Below are 20,355 nucleotides of genomic sequence, written 5' to 3'. Positions count from 1 at the left end.
AAAGGTCTTCCTTTTGCCGTTGGTTCACCCTCCAATGGCCGCTGCGGCCGGCTCATCATGCTGATCCGAAGCCAGGAGCCAGGTGCTTCTCCTGGTCTCCCATGCGGGTGCAGGGCCCAAGGACTTGGGCCATCCTCCACTGCCTTCCCGGGCCATAGCAGAGAGCTGGCCTGGAAGAGGGGCAACCAGGATAGATAATCCGGCGCCCCGACCAGGATTAGAACCCGGTGTGCCGGCGCCGCAAGGCGGAGGATTAGCCTGTTAAGCCACGGCGCCGGCCCAGATCCCTGATTTCCATGCTAAGTCACTACTAGTAAAATTTTTTTGGGGGGCGGGGGGCTTCACAAACTTACCATTAATTGATGGCTTTTTAAGTATAGCTAAAAAAATCTTGTGTAAAAATTGTTGTTGATCCAGGGTGACCCAGGGGCGGGGGCGGGGGCTGGGACTGGACCAGGCCAAAGGCAGGATTCAGAAATTCCATCCAGGTCTCCTCTGTGGTGTTAGGAGCCTAAGTACTTGGGCCATCTTACGATGTTTCCTCAAGTACATTAGCTGGGATCTGAACTGGGAACTGAGCAGCTGGGACTTGAATTGGCTCTCTGATACGGGAATGCCAGAATTGCCAGCTGTGGCATAATGCTGTCCCACTGAGTATCTGTTTTAAAAAGTTAACAGTGAATGTTAATGAGGGACAAGGGAGAGGAAATAATGGGTTTTTGGATGGTGCAACTGAGTGGAAAATTATGACATTGAGCTGGGAAAGAAAAATGAGCAAATCCGTAAGTAGAAAGAGTCCTGTTTTGGTCATGCAACACGTAAAATGTCTTAGAATCTAGGCAAGACAGTATTAGGCAGGTGAATTACAAACTCGGACTTAGGTAAAAAAGGACTGGGAATACAAATTTGTCAGTCATAAGCATTGAGATGGAATAATTAAGTTGTAAGCATTTAGGCAGGAATAGATGAACTTACCATGGTAGAGAATGTAGAGAAATAAAGGTGGTGGTTAGAGACCTTGTTTGTTTGGAAGTTAGCTGAGGACATCTGGACATGTTGAACTTGAGGTTTATTAGATATGCGAATAGAGATGCTGAATGAATGGAATGTAACATAGGGCTATACAGAAGATAGGAGGTTGGGCTTTGTGAGCATGTAAATGTGGAGGATTATTGAGGACGTGATGTCAAGAAGGATGAGTGGTCCTACTTAAGTTTAATATGAAATAGGGTTGATGTTTGGGGGTCCAATGCTGTCACCCTGTGGAAACTGTATTCTTGGCAACGTTGGCAAAACAGCCTGATTCTATTCTGCTGCTGCACTATTGGGAAGGTTTTTTAGGTAGTATGAAAAATTTCTATTTCTCAATTTTACAATGTTTTTAGGAAAATGTTTAGGGAAACACTGCTTTAGGAGGGAGGAAAAAGGAGAAACACAGCAGAGTTCAATTGATTGAAACAAATTTGATTTAGTATAAATGAAGTACATGTGTAGAGCCTGTGTGGAAGAGCCAAGGGTGCACCCTTCAGAACACATCACACAAGATAACAGCACAAAAGCAGGGTGGGTGTTTGGTTTGGTGGTTAAGAAGCTGGTTGGGGTCTCTGTGTTCCATATCATAGTGCCTGGGTTTGGTGCCAGACTCCAGCTCCTGACTCAAGCTTCCTGCAAATGCAAATCCAAGGGGACAGTGGCAATGCCTCAAGTAACTGGGTTCCTTTTTTTTTTTTTTTTAAATTTGACAGAGTTACAGACAGTGAGAGAAAGAGACAGAGAGAAAGGTCTTGCTTCCATTGGTTCACTCCCCAAATGGCAGCAACAACCGGGGCTGCGCTGATCCGAAGCCAGGAGCCAGGAGCTTCCTCCTGGTCTCCCATGCAGGTCGAGGGGCCCAAGCACTTGGGCCATCCTCCACTGCCTTCCCAGGCCACAGCAGAGAGCTGGACTGGAAGAGAAGCAACCAGGATTAGAACCCGGCGCCCATGAGTAACTGGGTTCCTAACACCCAAGTGGGAGATTTTGAGTTCCTGGCATCAGCCATGTCCCATATGTGTGGGGAATGAGCCTGACAATGGGAGCTCTTTATATGTCTCATAAATAAGTAAATTTTAAGCTGATTTGGGAAAAGACATTTGGAGATAGGCTGCCTTGGTTCCATCCTTGGCTCACACTACCAGCTGGAAGACCTTGGACAAATCACTTAACCTCTTTGTACTCCTTTTCCTTATAAATAAGATAGTAGTATCTCCCTTGTAAAATTGCTAGGTCATTAAGTTAAAAGGTCAAAATACTTAACTTGCACCTGGTCATTGCTCAGTGAGTGTTGGGTGCTAGTCATCATCATTATTACTGCTGTATTATAATAGTGTTATGAGAGTACTTTAGAAAGTTTGGGGAAAATGCACACTATTTTTGAATACTATATTTCCACAAACTTTCTGAAGTTCCTTTGTATTTGCCTCATACCTTATTGATACAGAATAAGGTGACAAAAAGGACAGTACAGTTTATGCCTGTTACCCCGGTGAAAGTGCCTTTTTTTTTTTTTAAGATTTATTTATTTATTTGAAAGAGTTACACAGAGAAAGAAGGAGAGGAAGAGAGAGAGAGAGTCTTTCATCCATTGGTTCACTCCCCAAATGGCTGCAACAGCTGGAGCTGCGCCGATCCGAAGCCAGGAGCTTCTGGGTCTCCCACACGGGTTCAGGGCCCAAGGACTTGGGCCATCTTCTACTGCTTTCCCAAGCCATGGCATGAGAGCTGGATTGGAAGTGAAGCAGCTGGGACTCGAACCAATGCCCATATGGGATACTGGCACTGCAGGCGGTGGCTTTAGTGGCAGCCCCAGTGTAATTGCCTTTTTATTTTAAAGATTTATTTTTATTTATTTGAACTATAGAGTTACAGAAAGATAGAAAAAGAGGTTTTCCATTTGCTGGTTCACTCCGCAAATGGTCACAACGGCTGGAGCTGAGCTGATCCGACGTTAGGAGCCAGGTCTCCTACATGGGTGCAGGGGCCCAAAGACTTGGGCCATCTTCTACTGCCCTCCCAGGCCATAGCAGAGAGCTGGATTGCAAGAGGAGCAGCCAGGACTAGAACTAGTGCCAATATGGGATGCCAGTGCTTCAGGTTGGAGCTTTAACCTGCTGTGCCACAACGCTAGCCCTGCTTAGTGTAATTGCTAACGGCAATAACTTTTGCTCTCCAAAGTGTCTGGATTGACCAATAAGATTTATTATGGTTACCCTACCTTTTAGGCTTATTCTAGAATAGCTTGAAAGTGCAGCTTTCGTGTTATGTACTCAGCATGAGAAAATGGCTTTACTCATAACTTCTTTGTCATTGTTCAATCAAAAGTAGCACCAAAAATTACATTTCTATTATGTTTACATTATTTCCGAAAGTCTAGAACATATACCAGTATTGCTATAATGTGTGATATCATTCCATGTATTATATCTACCAATAATGATAACTTTGAAAAAAATTGCCATTTATATAGGTCAAAATGTGTTTAACTTATTGCATATACCAAATTTTTCATCTGATTTTATGCTGGAATATTTGAAAGATTGTTTCCTTAGTAAGAGAGTACTGTAACAGTAAGTAAATTTTAAGATATTTCAGCTAAATAACATCATCACCAAAATCTGCCCTACTTATATTTAAATATATGCATACCAGATGGAGATCTTCCACCACTAGTTCACTCTCTAAATGCTGTAATGGCAAGGACTGGACCAGGCCAAAGTAAGGAGTACAGAAATCAGTCCAGGTCTTACACATGTATGGCAGCAACCCACTTACTTTAGCTGTCACCTGCTACCTCCCAGGGTGTGCATTAGCAGGAAGCTGGAATCAGAAATGGAGCTGGGACTTGAACATACACACTCTGATGTAAGGTAGTTATCCCAGGCAGTGTTTTAACTACTGTACCAAATTATATGCCTTTCCTACCCCGCCACTTCTCCATCACTTTTTGCTGGCAAATATTTTAAAATTTTTTCATCTTTTAAAACTGATACAGAAAAGTTGTACATATTTATGGGGTACCATGTAAGTATTCAATACATATATAGAGGGGCCGGCATTGTGGTGTAGTGGATAAAGGCACCACCGGCAACACTGGCATCCCACATGGGCACCGGTTTGAGTCCTGGCTGCTCCATCTCTGATCCTTCTCCCTGCTGATAGCCCAGGAAAAGTGAAGATGGTACAAGTGCTAGGGCCCCTGCCACCCATGTGGGAGACCCAGAAGAAGCTCCTGGTTCCTGACCATCTGGGGAGTAAACCAGTGGATGGAAGGTATCTCTCACACTCTTAACTCTGCCTTTCAAATAAATATTAAAAACAAAAACACACACATACATTGTACAACGCTCAAATCAGGGTAAAGAACTTTTCTTTTTTAAGACTAAATATTTCATTGTATGTATATACAGTATTTTATCCAGTCATCCATCCGTCAACATTTTGGTTGTTTCCACATCTTGATGGTAAACAATGCTGCAGCGAACAGAAGAGTGCAAATATCTTTTGAGATCCTGATTTTAATTCTTTGGGTAAATACCCAGAACTAGGATTGTTGTATCATTGTCATTCTAATTTTTTGAGGAACTTTCATGCTGTGTTCCATAATGGCTATACCAATTTACCTTTCCACTAATAATGTATAAAGGTTCCAATTTCCCTACATTTTTGCCTTAGCTTCTTTTTTTTTGGGGGGGGGGGAGTGGTAGGGGTGCATAATAGCCACCTTCTACGCTAATAGGTATGAGGTGGAAAGCTCTGGAGTTTTTAAGCTAAAGGCATATGAAGGTTAAATCCACAAGAGAGGGTAAAATCATCAATAAGATAATGTGTGGAGTGGGAAGACGAACCAAGTCAGCATGCTAGAGCACTAAAGAACTGCAAAATTACTCTGAGAATGAAACTGCAACACACCAGTCCTGGAGGAAAGGTTCGGCCAACTCTCCCCAATACTTCAGTGGATTGAAGCACAGCTTAGAGTCAAGAAAATAGAAACAGATTTTGCATGTAAAATTACACCAGGCTTGGGGCTGGCATTTAATTTAGAGAATACAACACTGGTTGGGAAACTGCATTGCATATGTGTACCTGTATTTGATTCGAAACTCAAGTTACTGACTCCAGCTTCTTTCTAATGCACTCCCTGGGAGGCAGTGGTGATGATTCTGGTAATTGGTTCACTGTCACTCCACATGGAAGACTTGGCTTCAGTTCCTAGTTCCCTGCTTTAGCCTGGCCCAGTTCTGGTCATTGTGAGCATTTGGGGAGTGAGCAGCAAATGGGAGATCTAGGTCTCTCCCTCTAAATAAATAATACTAATTTCTGTAATTAACTGGAGTAGAACAAAGGTTAGTTTAAGTTGGGAGAGACATGAACATAATTAATATAAAGATGGGCCAAGACAGAATGAATAAGTGGAGACATTAACTTGAAGAAGGGAATATTGCCTCCAGAGATAAAGGCCAGAAAGTGAGTGATTTGGATGCAGCATTTGTGGCTGTGTAGATATGATATTATTACATATTCTCACCTATCTCTGTGAAGTAGAGGCAAGGTCATTTTCTGTTCAGTTGTGGGAGCTAGCTAGGAGCTAAGATTGAGGGAATAGATGAAGTTTAAAAGGAAATACTGGATGAAGAATGAAAAAGCAAACTTGGAACAAAGAAAAGGGACCCTGGATGGACTTCATAGTGCTAGTAAGATTTGGATCATGAACTTTATATGCCTGGTACTTTTGGCAGGCAAAGAATAAGTGCTCAATAAAAGTGTGTAAGAAGGCATAATTCCTCTTCTGTTTATACAAACAACCTTTCCTACTCACTAGTGCTTATACAGGACATAAGAGCATTTAACCTCAGGAAGACATGAATAGGTGTTAGAAATAATAATCTACCCAATTATGGAAGCAAGTAGATGGCCATTTATTTGGCTTTACAGTATGTTCTAGACAAGAGTTGATTAAAAACTGAGACTTCCAGGGTAATTTTCTTAAAGCACTTAGATTTAGTCTCTTGCAAAGCTTTCCTAGAGAGCCTCTAATCTTTTTTTAAAAAAAGATTTATTTATTTACTTGAAAAGTTGGAGTTACAGAGAGAGGAGAGGCAGAAAGAGAGGTCGGTTGGTCTTCCATCTACTGGTTCACTCCCCAGCTGGCCACAATGGCCAGAGCTATGCCAATCTGAAGCTAGAAGCAAGGAGCTTCTTCTGGGTCTCACAGGCGGTTGCAGGGGCCCAAGGATTTGGGCCATCTTCCACTGGTTTCCCAGGCCATAGCAGATTGGAAGTGGAGCAGCTGGGACTCAAACCAGCACCCATATGGGATGCCGGCACTGCAGCAGCTTTACCCACTATGCCACAGTGCCGGCCCCGAGAGCCTCCAATTGCAAGTCCAGACCCTAAGCTAACTTTTAGACTTTTACACCTGAACCTCTACTACCATTTCTTGTTCTATCCTTAACATTTTCATATACATGTACATATAGTTCAACTGATGGCCATTAATCCCAACCTTTTAGCATGAGTAAAATTAGAAGCAGTATATCTGTATGCATATCATTTTGTGTATGTGTAAAATATGACTTTAAAATAATTTCTAAAAAGTGATACTAAGTATTTTGGTAACTACTATTAAACTATCTTCTTAAGTGTTATAGCAGCTTATGGTATTACTATATGAGTGCTTACTACCTGCCTTCATGCACTTTTTGAATTCCCAATGTTAGGAGAAAATTATGGCTTAAATTTCTAGGTTATTTACTCACTTGAACATCTTCTCCTTTAAAAAACTATTTGTATGAGGAGTCTTAAAAAGTACATGGAAATGTGTATTATGAAAAGATTATGTATAGATTTCAAAAGGTTTTTTACCAAAACATTTTTACCCTTTAATTCTCAAATTTTGGAACTGTGTTGCTATTCTTTGCCCATTTTTATTTGCCAGTATTTTTCTTCAAATTTGGAAGAACTCTTAAATACTCATGAATTAGGGGCCGGCACCATGGCTCAGTAGGTTAATCCTTTGCCTGTGGTGCCGGCATCCCATATAGGCGCCGGGTTCTAGTCCCGGTTACTCTTCTTCCAGTCCAGCTCTCTGCTGTGGCCCAGGAGGAGGGCCGTGGAGGATGGCCCAAGTGTTTGGGCTCCTGCACCCGCATTGGAGACCAGGAAAAAGCACCTGGCTCCTGGCTTCGGATCGGTGCAGCTCCGGCCATTGTGGCCATTTGGGGAGTGAACCAACGGAAGGAAGACCTTTCTATCTCTCCTGCTCACTGTCTGTAACTCTTACCTCTCAAATAAATAAAATCTTTAAAAAAATCATGAATTAGCCAATTGTGATATAAATTTTAACTTTTTCACTCAGATTATCACTGTTATTCATATTTTTGTCTTCTTCTCACTACATTATCCTAATCCTCCCTAAATCCCACCATCAGCAAAGCCATCTCCAAACCATTTTGTTTCAACCTTCTTCCTCATGATATTGTACCCTTATAGGGACCTGAGGGTCACTTGGCTTTTCATGTGTTTTCCCTCATTGTTTAAGCAGATGTCACACTTCTCAATGATGCAGACATGTTTACACCTAAATGTCCAACACGTGGCTTTCAGTAATTTTTGTAGTTGATGACTGTAGCAACTTTGGCTACACTCATTCATATCAAGCCATCGTTACATTTTTATCAAAGTGTGCTTCTCCATAATTTACCTTTGATTTCTTTTTCTTTTTTCCTTTTTTTTTTTTTTTAAGATTTATTTATTTACTTGAGAAGCAGAGTTAAGAGTGAGAAGTCCTCCATTTGCTTGTTTACTCCCCAAATGGGCTGATCTGAAGCCAGGAGCTTCTTCCGAGTACAGGGCCCAAGCACTTGGGCCATCTTCTACTGCTTTCCCAGGCCATCAGTAGGTAGATGGACCAGAAGTGCAACAGCCAGAACTTGGAACTGGCACCCGTATGAGATGCCAGTGCTGCAGGCAGATGCCTAACCTACTATGCCAGAGAGCTAGCCATTACCTTTGGTTTCTTAAAATTGCTGTAAGTTTTGCCCAGAGCAGCTTTATGGAATCAGCACAGATGAAGAAAATGAGTTATCTTGAACTTGAGATAGATGCCTCAGTCATGTGTTGGGTCAGGTGTCACCTGTTATTTCAAGTTCAATGTTTGCTGCTAGCACTCTACTCTTAAAATGTTCCTAAGTAGGACATTTTTTCTATCAGATAGTTCTAGAACTGTCAACATAAAAACATTTCTAGGGAATAGCAGAATGACCTTGCCATTTTGGGAGCAGAGGGTGGTAAAGATACCAATGGCTGTATTTTGCAATCTGTTGGAAAGTCATAATCCTCCCACATTCAAAAGTCTTTCATCTGACAGAGGGGACATCTTACGTGTTCACAGAAACACAAAGTAAAATTAAATAATTAAATGAGAGGAAATGTAATCTCAGTCCTGTCATCTAAAAGAATACTAATCTGCTATATTCAGGATAAGGTAAAGTTGATTGAGTAGTAGTCAACAGGACTTTATAAGATAGGCATACACAGGTTTAAAATTCTTATGAAGTATGGGCAAAAGATGTCATACATAAAATTTATGTAGCAGTTCAAATTTTGTGAGACAGAGAAGAACAGCCTGTTCCAAATGTTCTATTTTTTTAAAAAATTCAAATGTCTATAGTGGTTATAGGGAAGACAAATTTTGAAATTATATTGGAGTTTTTCAGATATTCCCCACCATACATGAATTACTTTTGTACTTTATCTACTTTAGTACCAGAGCAACTATTCAGTTATCTCATCCAAGACAGCCATCAGATGACTTGGATGTGCTGACTCACACCATGTAAAAATCACTCTGCTCTCCATGGCAAGAGCAAGTAAGAATATTTTAATGATTAAACACTGATATGTAAACTAAGAAATACAAGTGCTAGTACAGCTCTTATCTTTCTGCACAAAGATATTCAGGAGAAAATCTGAAATGCTTCTGGTCCGAAACAATTCAGGTAAGGGATGTTCACTCAACCTGTATGATGGTCAAGAGTGTGGAATTTGTAGAGTTACATATGAGGATACTTCAAAGTTCATGGAAAAGTGGAATTAAAAGTATGAGCTTAGGGTGGAAGTTGGTACAGCTATTAAGATGCTGCTTGGGACACCCACATCCTGTATCACAATTCCGGGCTTGAGTCCCAGTTCTGATTCCAGCTTCCTGCTAGTGTGTACCCTGGGAAGCATCAGATGACTCAAGTACCTGGATTCCTGCCACCCATGTGGACTAACTTCTGGGTGTTTAACATTGTCCTGGGCCAACCCTGGTTGTTGTGTGCACTTTGTAGAGTAAAAAAGCGGATAGATGAAAAATCTCTGTATGCTTGTTACTGTCTTCCTCCCTCTTTCAAAAAAAAAAAGTTTGAAACTCATGGAAATTCCAGTTTTCCATGGAATTTTTAAAAATATTTATTTGAAAGGCAGAGTTAAAGGGAGGAGAGACACATAGAAAGAAATCTTGCATCCACTGGTTCAATCCCCAAATGGCCACAATGACCAGGGTGGGGCTAGGTCAAAGCCAGATGTCAGAAACTTCTTACAGGTCTCCCACATAGGTGGCAGAGGCCCAGGGACATGGGCCATCTGCTGCTGCTTACCAGGCACATTAGCAGGGAGCCGGTTAGGAAGTGAAGAAGCTGGGACTCGTCCTGGTGCCCATATGGGATGCCAGTGCTGCAGGCGGCAGCTTAACCTGCTGTGCTGCCACGTGGGCCCCTCCATGAATTCTTAAAAATTATTTAAAAGGCAGAATGACAAGGATAGAGGGAGGATTTTATCTGCTGGTTCACTCTTCAAATGCCAGCAGCAGCTGGGGCTGGGCTAGGCCAAAGCCAGGAACTTTATACAGGTCGCCCATGTGGATGGCAGGGACTCAAGTATTTAGGCCATCATCCACTGCCTCTTAGGTGTACTAGCAGGAAGCTGATCTGAAGCAGAGGTAGGATTTAATCTTGCACACTCTGGTATAGGACAGGTGTCCCAAGTGGTGGCCTAACCTACTGCACCACAATGCCTGAGGTTCTACGAGCTTTTTGTTCCCTCATGGAAGTTCAAATACCAGCTCAGACACTAAGTGAGGCATAAACTATAAATATACATGAGATAAAATGCTTACCACAGCAACTAACCATCAGTAAATGATTTTGAAAAACATAGCTTTTAACTTTTTATTTTTGCCTGAAACATCAATGTGAAGCCTCCAAAGGGAAGAGAGTATTGTAGCACAGGGTGGTTAATGTACACATTAGTGTGTTATCTTGCATCCACTACATCATGAGATAATATTAAGAGTATTATTTCTCTTTTGATCGGTTCCTTTTGTTAACTTTATATTCTAAATGTTTGTGTCTCCTCCTTCCACAGCAGCTTTAATGATACTACTTTAGATGTGCATTTTTAAACTATCCACCATAGTTCCATTCTAGACATCAGGAATATACAGCAAGCAAGAAATCAGCCATACTCTAGTGCAGACTCTCAGAAATTTTTATAGATTTTTATTGTCATGAGTCTTCTGTCTCTCCTTGCATATATGTACACCCAGCAAAGAGAATTAAGGCGTTATAATAAACCAGACAAAAGAAACATGAAATAAGTCTGTCATTTACTAATAAAACAGCAAAACTAAATACTGTTTTTCATGTTCTAGTCACTTTAGACAAAGTTCAAAAATTTTAAATACACTTTCATTCTTTAATCACTGCATTTTATCTACTACTTCTCTAGAAGAAATGTTTGATGGATGGCCTATAATATGCAAACAATGTTTTTTTCCCATTGAGTTTGGTGAAAGTCAATGACACTGGCTGTTTTTCTGCTATGTTACCGGTTTACTTGTTAATTTGACTCAAATATTTATTCTCTATATATTTTCCACACAAGTTTAAAAAGCTTCTGTTATGAGATTAACTTGTGCATCTATTTCTGCACTATATTCCCTACCAGAACTACCACATTATATGATATGACTAAGAAGATATTTCCAGAAGAGATCTGTAACTTAATAATTAATGACTGGTTAAATCAATTAATGCACATACACATGAATATCATAAAACTATTCAAACTGAGTTTTTAGGAAAAAATCAGAAAATGTTTCGTTTTCAAACTGTGTAGCCATAATATGTATATATTTTACATAATGCAACATTATCCAAAGTTATAAGTAAAAGCTCCTCATCCATTAAAATATTAATGGTGGCTACTATCTCTGCTAGAAGAGTAATAGGTAATTTTGATTATCTTTCTTTGTGCTTTTGTATATTTTTTGTCCAAAACAAACTTTATTATTTTTACCAGCATGAAAATTATAATAAAGGTTTTTTCTGTAATCCTGACCATGGCATACTTAATTAAAATTTCCCATCACCAATGGCAATTTATCCATGTAGATCTGTGGGAAAAACAGTGCTATAAATTATGACCACTGATATTTTTCATGTAGAATGGAGATTATTTGCAGATATGATCTTTGGCTTTGAATTTGTAAAAGAATACATGATGCCCTCTTGTGGTAAATTTTTATAGGTAACAATTTTTTTCACTGAAACCTAATCTGAACCAAGAGAATACCAAGATGGTATCTATTTTATTGTTTCCTAAACAGCAGAAAATAATGCTGACATATAATTAACAGTTTAGGAGTCACATTGCTGGGTATGAAATGCTACCAGTTAGCCCACACGGGGCAATTTACTTGAACACTAAGTTTGCGCATCTGTAAATGAAGAGAATAGAAGATTTCCAGGTTTCTCTTAAAATACTTAATTTCCATTTTTGCTAGGTAAAATGCTTTATACATGTATATGTACATATGAGCTATTGAGCATTTGATACTTGCCAAGTACTGGAGTGTTTTACATTAACACTCATTTCTTGCTAGGATACACCTAGTAAGTTGAACTATTAGATTCACTTTTTATATCTGTTTTCACCCCTCACATAAAATACTGTGGACATCTTTACATGTCAATAGGAATGGATTATTTTGACTGGTACACAGTATGAACTGTAACATTTCACTACTACAAATAATGCTAAAATATGCATTCTTATATATCTTTTTTAAAAATTTATAAGTATTTCAATAGGAGCTTAACTCAAGAATTTGAATTACTGGGTAAGAAAAGTTTTACAGATTAAAAAAAAAAAAATCAGGGGTGGGCACTGTCACATTCAAAAGGCAAGGTGAACCAATCTTTTCTATGTTGTGTGCCACTAAGGAAACCTTTTTTTTAAAGATTTCCTTGAAAGGCAGAGTGACAGAGAGGGAGAGAGACCTACACACAGAGATCTTCCATCTGCTGGTTCACTCCCAAATGCCTGCTACTGCCAGGGCCGCACCTGGCTAAAGCCAGAAGCTAGGAACTCCATCTGGGTCTTCCATTTGGGTGCCAAGAACCCAAGCACTAGGCCCATCCATCAAATGCTGACTGCCAGGCACATTAGCACAAACTGGGATTAGAAGCAGAGTGGCCAGGACTAGTACTAGGCACTCCAATATGGGATGTGTATCCCAAGCAGTGACTTAACCTGTTGTACCCCAATGCCTGTCTCAGCACAACTTTTGTTTTTAGCAATTTGTATTTCCTTATTAATTTGGTTCTACTTACTTAGTATATAAACTGTTTTCTTCCATATTTCAGTACTTCTATAGTTTCAGAATTTATATTAATATATCTTGAATTTACATTTATGGTTTGAAATAAGAATAGCTCACTTTTTTTTTTTTTTAAATAAATTGAAGTTCTTTATTTTATGTACAAAGAGCTAGCATGACTTTCCTTAGCACTGATGTCTTGGAGAATCCATTTAAGGTAAATGACTCAGTCCAACTTAATGAAGTCAATATCCTTTGCGTATTGACGGGAACACTGGCAGCACGTGTTAAGCTGGTACTTCTGGATCAGACCGTGCCAGTTTGAGCAGGGGTGGCAAGAGCAGGAACCCTGGCTGAATTTTTGCAGTGACTCCAGTAGAGCTGCTGGTGACCCATCTTGCTTTCAGGAATGCAACCTCAGTATTTTTTTTTTTTTAAAGATTCATTTTATCTATTTGAAAGGCAGAGTTACAGAAAGAAAGGGAAAGAGATCTTCCATCCATTGGTTCACTTCCAAATAGCTCTAACAGAGCTGGAACAAGCTGAAGCTAGGAGCCTAGAACTCTATCCAGTTCTCCCAAGTGGGTGTCAGCAACGCTTTTCCCAGGTGCAGCAGCAGGAAACCCGATCTAAGTGGAGCAGCTGGGACTTGAACTGATGCTCACATGGGATACCAGCGTCACAGGCAGCGGTTTAACCTATTGTGCCATAACACTGGTCTCCATTATTAATTTTTGCCTAGCGAAAACTTCAACTTGAAAGGCTACATTATCCAAACATTAAATTTCTATATAAAATTTTTTTCTGATTCTGCATTTGTAATTCTGTTTACTGGTATATTAGTTGATTCCTCAGTATATATATTAATAAAATAGGTAAAAGAATACTCCTAGCTTATTTTTCTTTTTAAATATTTATTTTTATCTTATGTGAAAAGCCAAGACAGACAGAAACATCTTCCATGTACTGATTCACTGCCCAGATGCCTGTAATAGCTAGGGCTGGGCCAGGGTGAAGCCAGGAGCCCAGAACTCTATGTGGGTCTCCCACTGGGGTGGCAGAAACCCAAGTACTTGAGCTTTCACCTGGTGCCTCCCAGGGTATGCATTAGCAGAAAGCTGGAATCAATAAGAGGTTGAAACTCAAATCCAGGAACTCTGATATGGAATGTGGGTGCCCTAAGAGGCTTTTCAACTGCTGTATCAAATGCCTGCCGTATTGTTATTTTTTTAAAAAAATTCTTTATTCTTGAGGATTATTCTTCCATGTAAACTTAACATCACATTTCCAAGACCCATAAAATTTCACGTGGATTTTAATAGATTTACATTGACTTGATATATAAATTTGTGGATGTTCTTGAGTCCATTTAGAAATATGGATTCTTGGGACTGGCATTGTGGTGCAGTGGGTTAATCCACTGCTTTGTGATGCTGGCATCCTTATAGAACTGCCAGTTCCAGTCTGGGCTCTTCTGCTTCAGATCTAGCTCCCTGTTAATTCACCTGGGAAAGCAGCAGACGATGGCCCAGTACTTGGGTCCCTGACACCCAAGTGGGAGACCAGGATAGAGTTCCTGGCTTCAGCATGGTCCAGCCCTGGCTGTTGTGGCTATTTGGGAAGTGAACCATAGGATGGAAGATCTGTCTCTTCCTCTCTCTCACCCTTTCAAATAGATAGATAAATGAATCTTAGGATTCACACACTTTGATTCAGTTTTTTTACTTTTAGCAAATTTTTATATAATTTGTTCTGCTTTAGAGTATTTACTGCTTTTTTTGGTTGAAGTTTATTTCTAGGTATTTAATATCTTTTTAATCATTGAGATTTTTCTCTCCCACAAAGTACTATTTTTAACATTTTCTCCTTAAGTTGTCATATTACATATAACTGGGTACACAAGAGGAAAAGTAATACTACTTACCTGTAAGCATTTATTATTTTATTATTTTATATTTTATTTTATTTTTTGATAGGCAGAGTTAGACAGTGAGAGAGAGAGAGACAGAGAGAAAGATCTTCCTTTTTCCATTGGTTCACCCCCCAAATCCAGCACGTTGCGGCTGGTGCGCTGCGCTGATCTGAAGCCAGGAGCCAGGTGCTTCCTTCTGGTCTCCCGTGTGGGTGCAGGGCCCAAGGACCTGGGCCATCCTCCACTGCACCCCGGGGCCACAGCAGAGAGCTGGACTGGAAGAGGAGCAACCGGGACAGAATCCTGCGCCCCAACCAGGACTAGAACCCGGTGTGCTGGCGCTGCAGGTAGAGGATTAGCCTAGTGAGCTGCGGCGCCAGCCTTATTATTTTATAATTATTTACTTCTATATACAGCATGCTCACAAACATAAACTTTTATAACCATTCTTTATTCAGAAGTATGACTGCCAATAAAGCATATGTGCAGTTTGATCACAAATGTTACATGGTATTTGCATTAGCTAAAAATAAGTCCACTGAACTTATCTTAAATGAAGTGCTTTTAAAAAGTTGGTCTTTTTACCACTTCAGTTATAAAGTAATATTTGGTATAAAAATCTAAATATTGAAATGTACAAAGTAGAAAAATAAAATTCTCTATTTGCTCCCCTCCACCACTACTTCTGCAAACACTACTATTTGATATTTCTTTCTTCAGACAATATATTTTTTTTGACAGGCAGAGTTAGACAGTGAGAGAGAGAGAGAACGGTCTTCCTTCCGTTGGTTCACCCCCCAGATGGTCGCTACAGCCGGCACGCTGCGCTGATCCGAAGCCAGGAGCCAGGTGCTTCCTCCTGGTCTCCCATGCGGTTGCAGGGCCCAAGCACTTGGGCCATCCTCCACTGCCTTCCCGGGCCACAGCAGAGAGCTGGACTGGAAGAGGAGCAACTGGGACAGAATCCGGCACCCCAACCGGGATTAGAACCCGTAGTGCCGGCACCACAGGAAGAGGATTAGCCTAGTGAGCAGCGGCACCGGCCTCTTCAGACAATATTAGCATCATCCTAGACACAATATTTTTCCTTACTCATTTTGTTCTAGGTCATTACAAAGTCATCTACTTTTTTTAAAAATATAGTAAAATAGTAGAAAATACCTACATGGTATAGACATTTAAAAATTTAAGTGTTCATCTTTTGGTGCTTACTTGCATTCTTGTTATTTTTGCCATCCATAACAATTTTGCAGTGAACACTTTTAAGTAGATCCTGGTCCCCTTGTTTGAATACTTCTGTAGGTAAATTTTTGTAAGTACTATTTTTTGGTGAAAGGATACATACTTAAAAAATGTACAGCTGCCTTATATCACTTTAAATCTCTGCTAATACTATGATACTCCTTTCCCACATACCCTATCAATAATGAGCATTAATCTTATGACTGCCAAAATATATCTATTTTAATTTATATTTTACTGCTAGTGAAGTTCATGAAACCAAAGTTATGGACATAACCACTCAATTAAATTTCCATTTTGGATACAAATGCTTTTCACCCATATTCCATATAGATTTATAACATAAATTTCACATTTTAAAATCTGTTATGTATACACATAAATTAAATGGTAGACTTTTGAAAAAGATTTATTTATTTGCAAGGCAAAGTTAAAAAAAGGGAGACACAGAAAGAAGAGTATCTTCTATCCACTGGTTTACTCCTAAAATGTCCACCAATTGCAAGGCATGGGCCAGGGCGAAGCCATGAGCCTGGAACTCTATCTGGGTTTCCCATGTGGGCGGCAGGGACTCAAGCACTTGGGCCATCATCTACTGCCTTCCCAGGTATATTAGCAGGTAGCTGATCAGAAGTGGAGCAGCTGGGACTTGAATGGGGTGCTCATATGGGACGCCGGTTGTCACAGGTGGTAGCTTAACCCATGCACCACAATGGCAGCCCCTAAATGGTAGACTTTATAGCCACACTATGACTGTCAAAATCTTAACAGTTCGCATTTTCAAGTCCTATGAAACTTAAGCAAAGTGTCCCATCATTATGTTTGCAGCTTTTATGAAGTCTTTTCTGTAGCTTGCTTTTCCTTTTTTGAGGTGAAAACAGTAAAATTAAAACAATAAAAATTTTACTTATTTATTTGAAGGCTCAGTTACAGACAGAGAGATCCTCCCCAAATGGCTGAAATGGTCAGAACTGGGTCAAACCGAAGCCAGGAGTTCCTTCTGGGTCTCTCATATGGGTGCAGGGGCCCAAGCACTAAGGCCATCTTGTGCCACTTTCCCAGGCACACTAGGAGGGAGGTGGATCTGAAGTGGAGCAGCCAGGACTTGAACCAGTGCCCATATGGGATGGCCAGCTGCCACCTGAAACACTGGCGTTAAGCACTATACCTCAGTGCTGGCCCCAAAACAGTAAAACATAACACTTTTATTTATGTGGTTCATATGCTTTATGAAACATCAAACATCAGTTGAAGTGATGTGTCTGCTGCAAGTCCTATGGTGAATTTTATTTCCATAAGAGTTAAATGTGTTTCCATTTTAGTTTTTATTTTATCCTTAAGATATAGGAGCCTGTGTTACAGAGCAGCACGTTAAACCACCACTTGTGACATGATATCCTGTACCAGAGTGTCAGTTTGAGTCCTGGCTGCTCTGTTTTCCACCCAGCTTCCTGCTAATGCACCTGGAAAGGTAACTGAAGATGGCCCAAGTACATGAGCCCCATGCCACTCAAGTGAGATGTGAACGGAGTTTCTGACTCCTGGCTCCAGCCTGGCCCAGCCTTGGAAGTTGCAGCCATTTGGGAAGTGAACCAGTGGATGCAAGAGCTCTCTCTCCTCCTTTCTGTCCCTCCTTTTTAAATAAATCAACATTTAAAAAAAAAAAAAAAGTTACATGTGAAGGAAGAACAAGGGAACCTGAGATGGCCTAATGCTATTAAATTGGGAGGCAGGTGATAGTTTCTGCAATGAATAAACTATACATATTTTTAACAGAAACTTCATGAATCTTCCTTATAATTAGCACCTACATGACAACTTTCCAGTATGAGGCAATGCCATAAAACATCATCTATAATACAGGGATATTCTTGTTTCTCTAAAGAAGCTGACAGTGTGGCTGCTTCACCCAAGGGAATACAAAATCCAGAGTATATGCAGAAATCTTGCACAACGAGGGTACACTGACACTTACTGTATACTATGTTAAAATCACCAAATATTTAATAATTAAGAAAAACTACTGTTACTAATCATCTATTTATGTTCTTTACCCTGTCAGTAGTTTGCTTTTTCATGATTTACAGTTCAAGTAAATGAAAATGGTATATAGTTGTCAGCCTCCTTTTTAGAAGTAACTAGTCTGTAACAAGGAGCTCTGTCAAGGATTAGTGGCTGATCAATATAATTTAATGTCTTGCATTCTCATTTACTCAATAGAATCTTTGAGGTTTTATTTCTAAAACTTGGTCTAGTAATGACTGTTCTCACATATCTCAGGAGTTAGTAGATTTCATATGTAACCTGATTGTGGAGACATGATGGAACATGGGCTTTAAAAACATATAGCTTGTTTTAAAGTCAGGGCTTCATTATTTCACTTTTCCTGGTCTTGTGCATTTTTAACTTCTCTGAGTCCTGATCCATACTGGGATAGTAATGGTACCGACCTCTAGGGATATTGTGAGATTAAACATTTTGGTACATGGAAATAAAAAGAATTTATTATTTAATATTATCTGTAAAATGTACAGAATGGTTACTTGCAAAGTAAAATGTATCTATTTTATTTTATTAAGAGGAAAACTCCTACCAATCACCAACTATGGAATTAACACATGCCTAGTAATTAAGTATAAGTCAACATATTCTCTTAACTTTCAATCAGTTCACTGAAAAGATAAATACTTCGAGATAAATAGTGGAATAAAAAAAAAACATTAAGCACTTTAATATTGATGTAATCACACTTACCAAAGGAATTTGTATTTTTCAAACATCCATGTCCAAGTTCAACCTCTAAAATTTAGAGGTTTGCAGTTACGCCTACAAATATAAAATAAAATGGACAATTAAATTATTTTCTGTTCAGTCATAAACCACCTCTATTTGAAACAGCCTGACAGGGTTTGAAAGCTGGTTTTATATAGCCATCTTCTGTCTTCATTAGAGCAATCTTGGGAGTTGTCTAAGGGAGATTAAATCATGGAACCATAATTACTTCTGGAGTCATAATTATTAAAAAAGGGCCAGCAAAAATTTGTACCTCATACTTACACTTGGAATTTAAGACCCAGCTGCTGAGAGAGTACTGATACACTTCATTAGGAATGGTTTGGAAACATGTATTGATGCAGTTCAAGTAAATAAAACTGCTATCAAGTTGTTAGCCTCCTTTTCAGGAAATACCTAGTTTGAGTTCCTTCTGCTTCCAATTTTAGAATAAGATGGAAGATAGTAAATATAGGTAGAATCTTCAACAAGTATTATCTGAAATGGTCAAATCCAAAATCAGCACTTTCTCCAAGTGGCTCTGTCTTTTAGTCATCAGCACTAATGAAGATAATTAAGATTTTATACTAATCTAAAGAACCATCTAATTAGTAGGCATATCACAAAAATAATACTGCTCTTCTTGACACTGGCTATTATTTTCCCAAAATTCTCATACCTATAACAACAAATATAACAGATGATATCTGCCAACTTCATGATAAAGACTTGAATTTTTCCAACTTCACACCAATTGTCCACAAATCTCATTAATACCACATACTCTCTAGGATCCATTAGGGAATAGTGCAATAAATCCTAACAGTTAAATTCTTTAAGCTCAAAATTAATCTCCCTTATTATGTCTATTATACCTAGGAAAATACATTCAGGTTTAAGCAGGCATTCACTATCATTTTCTGTGGGCAGGAAATGGCCATTAAGTTAGAGATACATTAAGTTAAAGCTTGTATGTGGCTTAACAGGCAAAGAGTAATATATAACATTAGAAGTAGAAGTCTCTAAGGTTAAAAATTAGTTTTCTAATGAAGTAGCAAATATCTTAAATTTCACTGTAAAATTGACTTCACACTTTCACAGCACTGAACAACTTTATGATTTGTGTACTTTCATTTTTTCTGTACTTGAATACAACTAAAAAACGCAACAGGAATTTTTTGAAGACCAAGGCCATCCAATGATTTATTAGCAAGTTGTTTTTTTTTCTGATAAAGATGAAGGTGACAGGAAAAGTACTGCTGATCACAGTTCCTAAAAACTTACCTTTGGAAAAAAATCCAAACTCATAATCTTTTTTTTTTTTTTTGTAGTTCACGCCCACTTATGAGACTAATGGGATTACAGTGGTATAAAAATGAAGAACTACTGAAGAATCTGCACTGTACTATCTGACTATTTTAGACTTCTGGTAGACTCAAACCCTTTTTTGAACAAAGCACTCTGAGTGGCTTTATGTAATATCAGGCGTATTACTCAGATGTCATCAAAATACAGGCCAAATTCTTGGGTTAGGAAAGTCCTATGTGTAGCAACTTTAATAGTTGAAAGATGTTTTATTTATATTTGTAATTAGCTACCACAAATTTTAGACTTTTTATATGCAAATTTTGATATGTGGCTTTTGGGGAAAGCATGGTTAATAAAAAGTTGATTTTTAAAAGGGAATTTTCTAATTTTACCTATTTTCTTTGTTAACTATTTAAATACATCGAAGTGAAATGTCCCGTTC

The 20,355-nt window shown here is 39.2% G+C and overlaps 1 protein-coding gene across 1 annotated transcript in view; it reads left to right on the top strand.

Moving 5' to 3' along the window:
- CXADR (CXADR Ig-like cell adhesion molecule) overlaps positions 1-20,284 on the top strand; it is an 86,138-nt gene extending 65,854 nt beyond the window's left edge. Inside the window, exon 8 of the mRNA XM_062206569.1 lies at positions 19,937-20,284. Coding sequence (XP_062062553.1) covers positions 19,937-19,978 — 42 coding nt within the window. The 3' untranslated portion in view covers positions 19,979-20,284. The remainder of the gene's footprint in view (positions 1-19,936) is intronic.
- The last annotated feature ends 71 nt before the right edge of the window (positions 20,285-20,355 follow it).

The sequence above is a fragment of the Lepus europaeus genome, chromosome 2, assembly GCF_033115175.1.
Source record: "Lepus europaeus isolate LE1 chromosome 2, mLepTim1.pri, whole genome shotgun sequence".
Classification (NCBI taxonomy): domain Eukaryota; kingdom Metazoa; phylum Chordata; class Mammalia; order Lagomorpha; family Leporidae; genus Lepus; species Lepus europaeus.
Note: the sequence above shows the minus strand (reverse complement) of the source record. Positions and strands in the feature narration are given on the sequence as shown.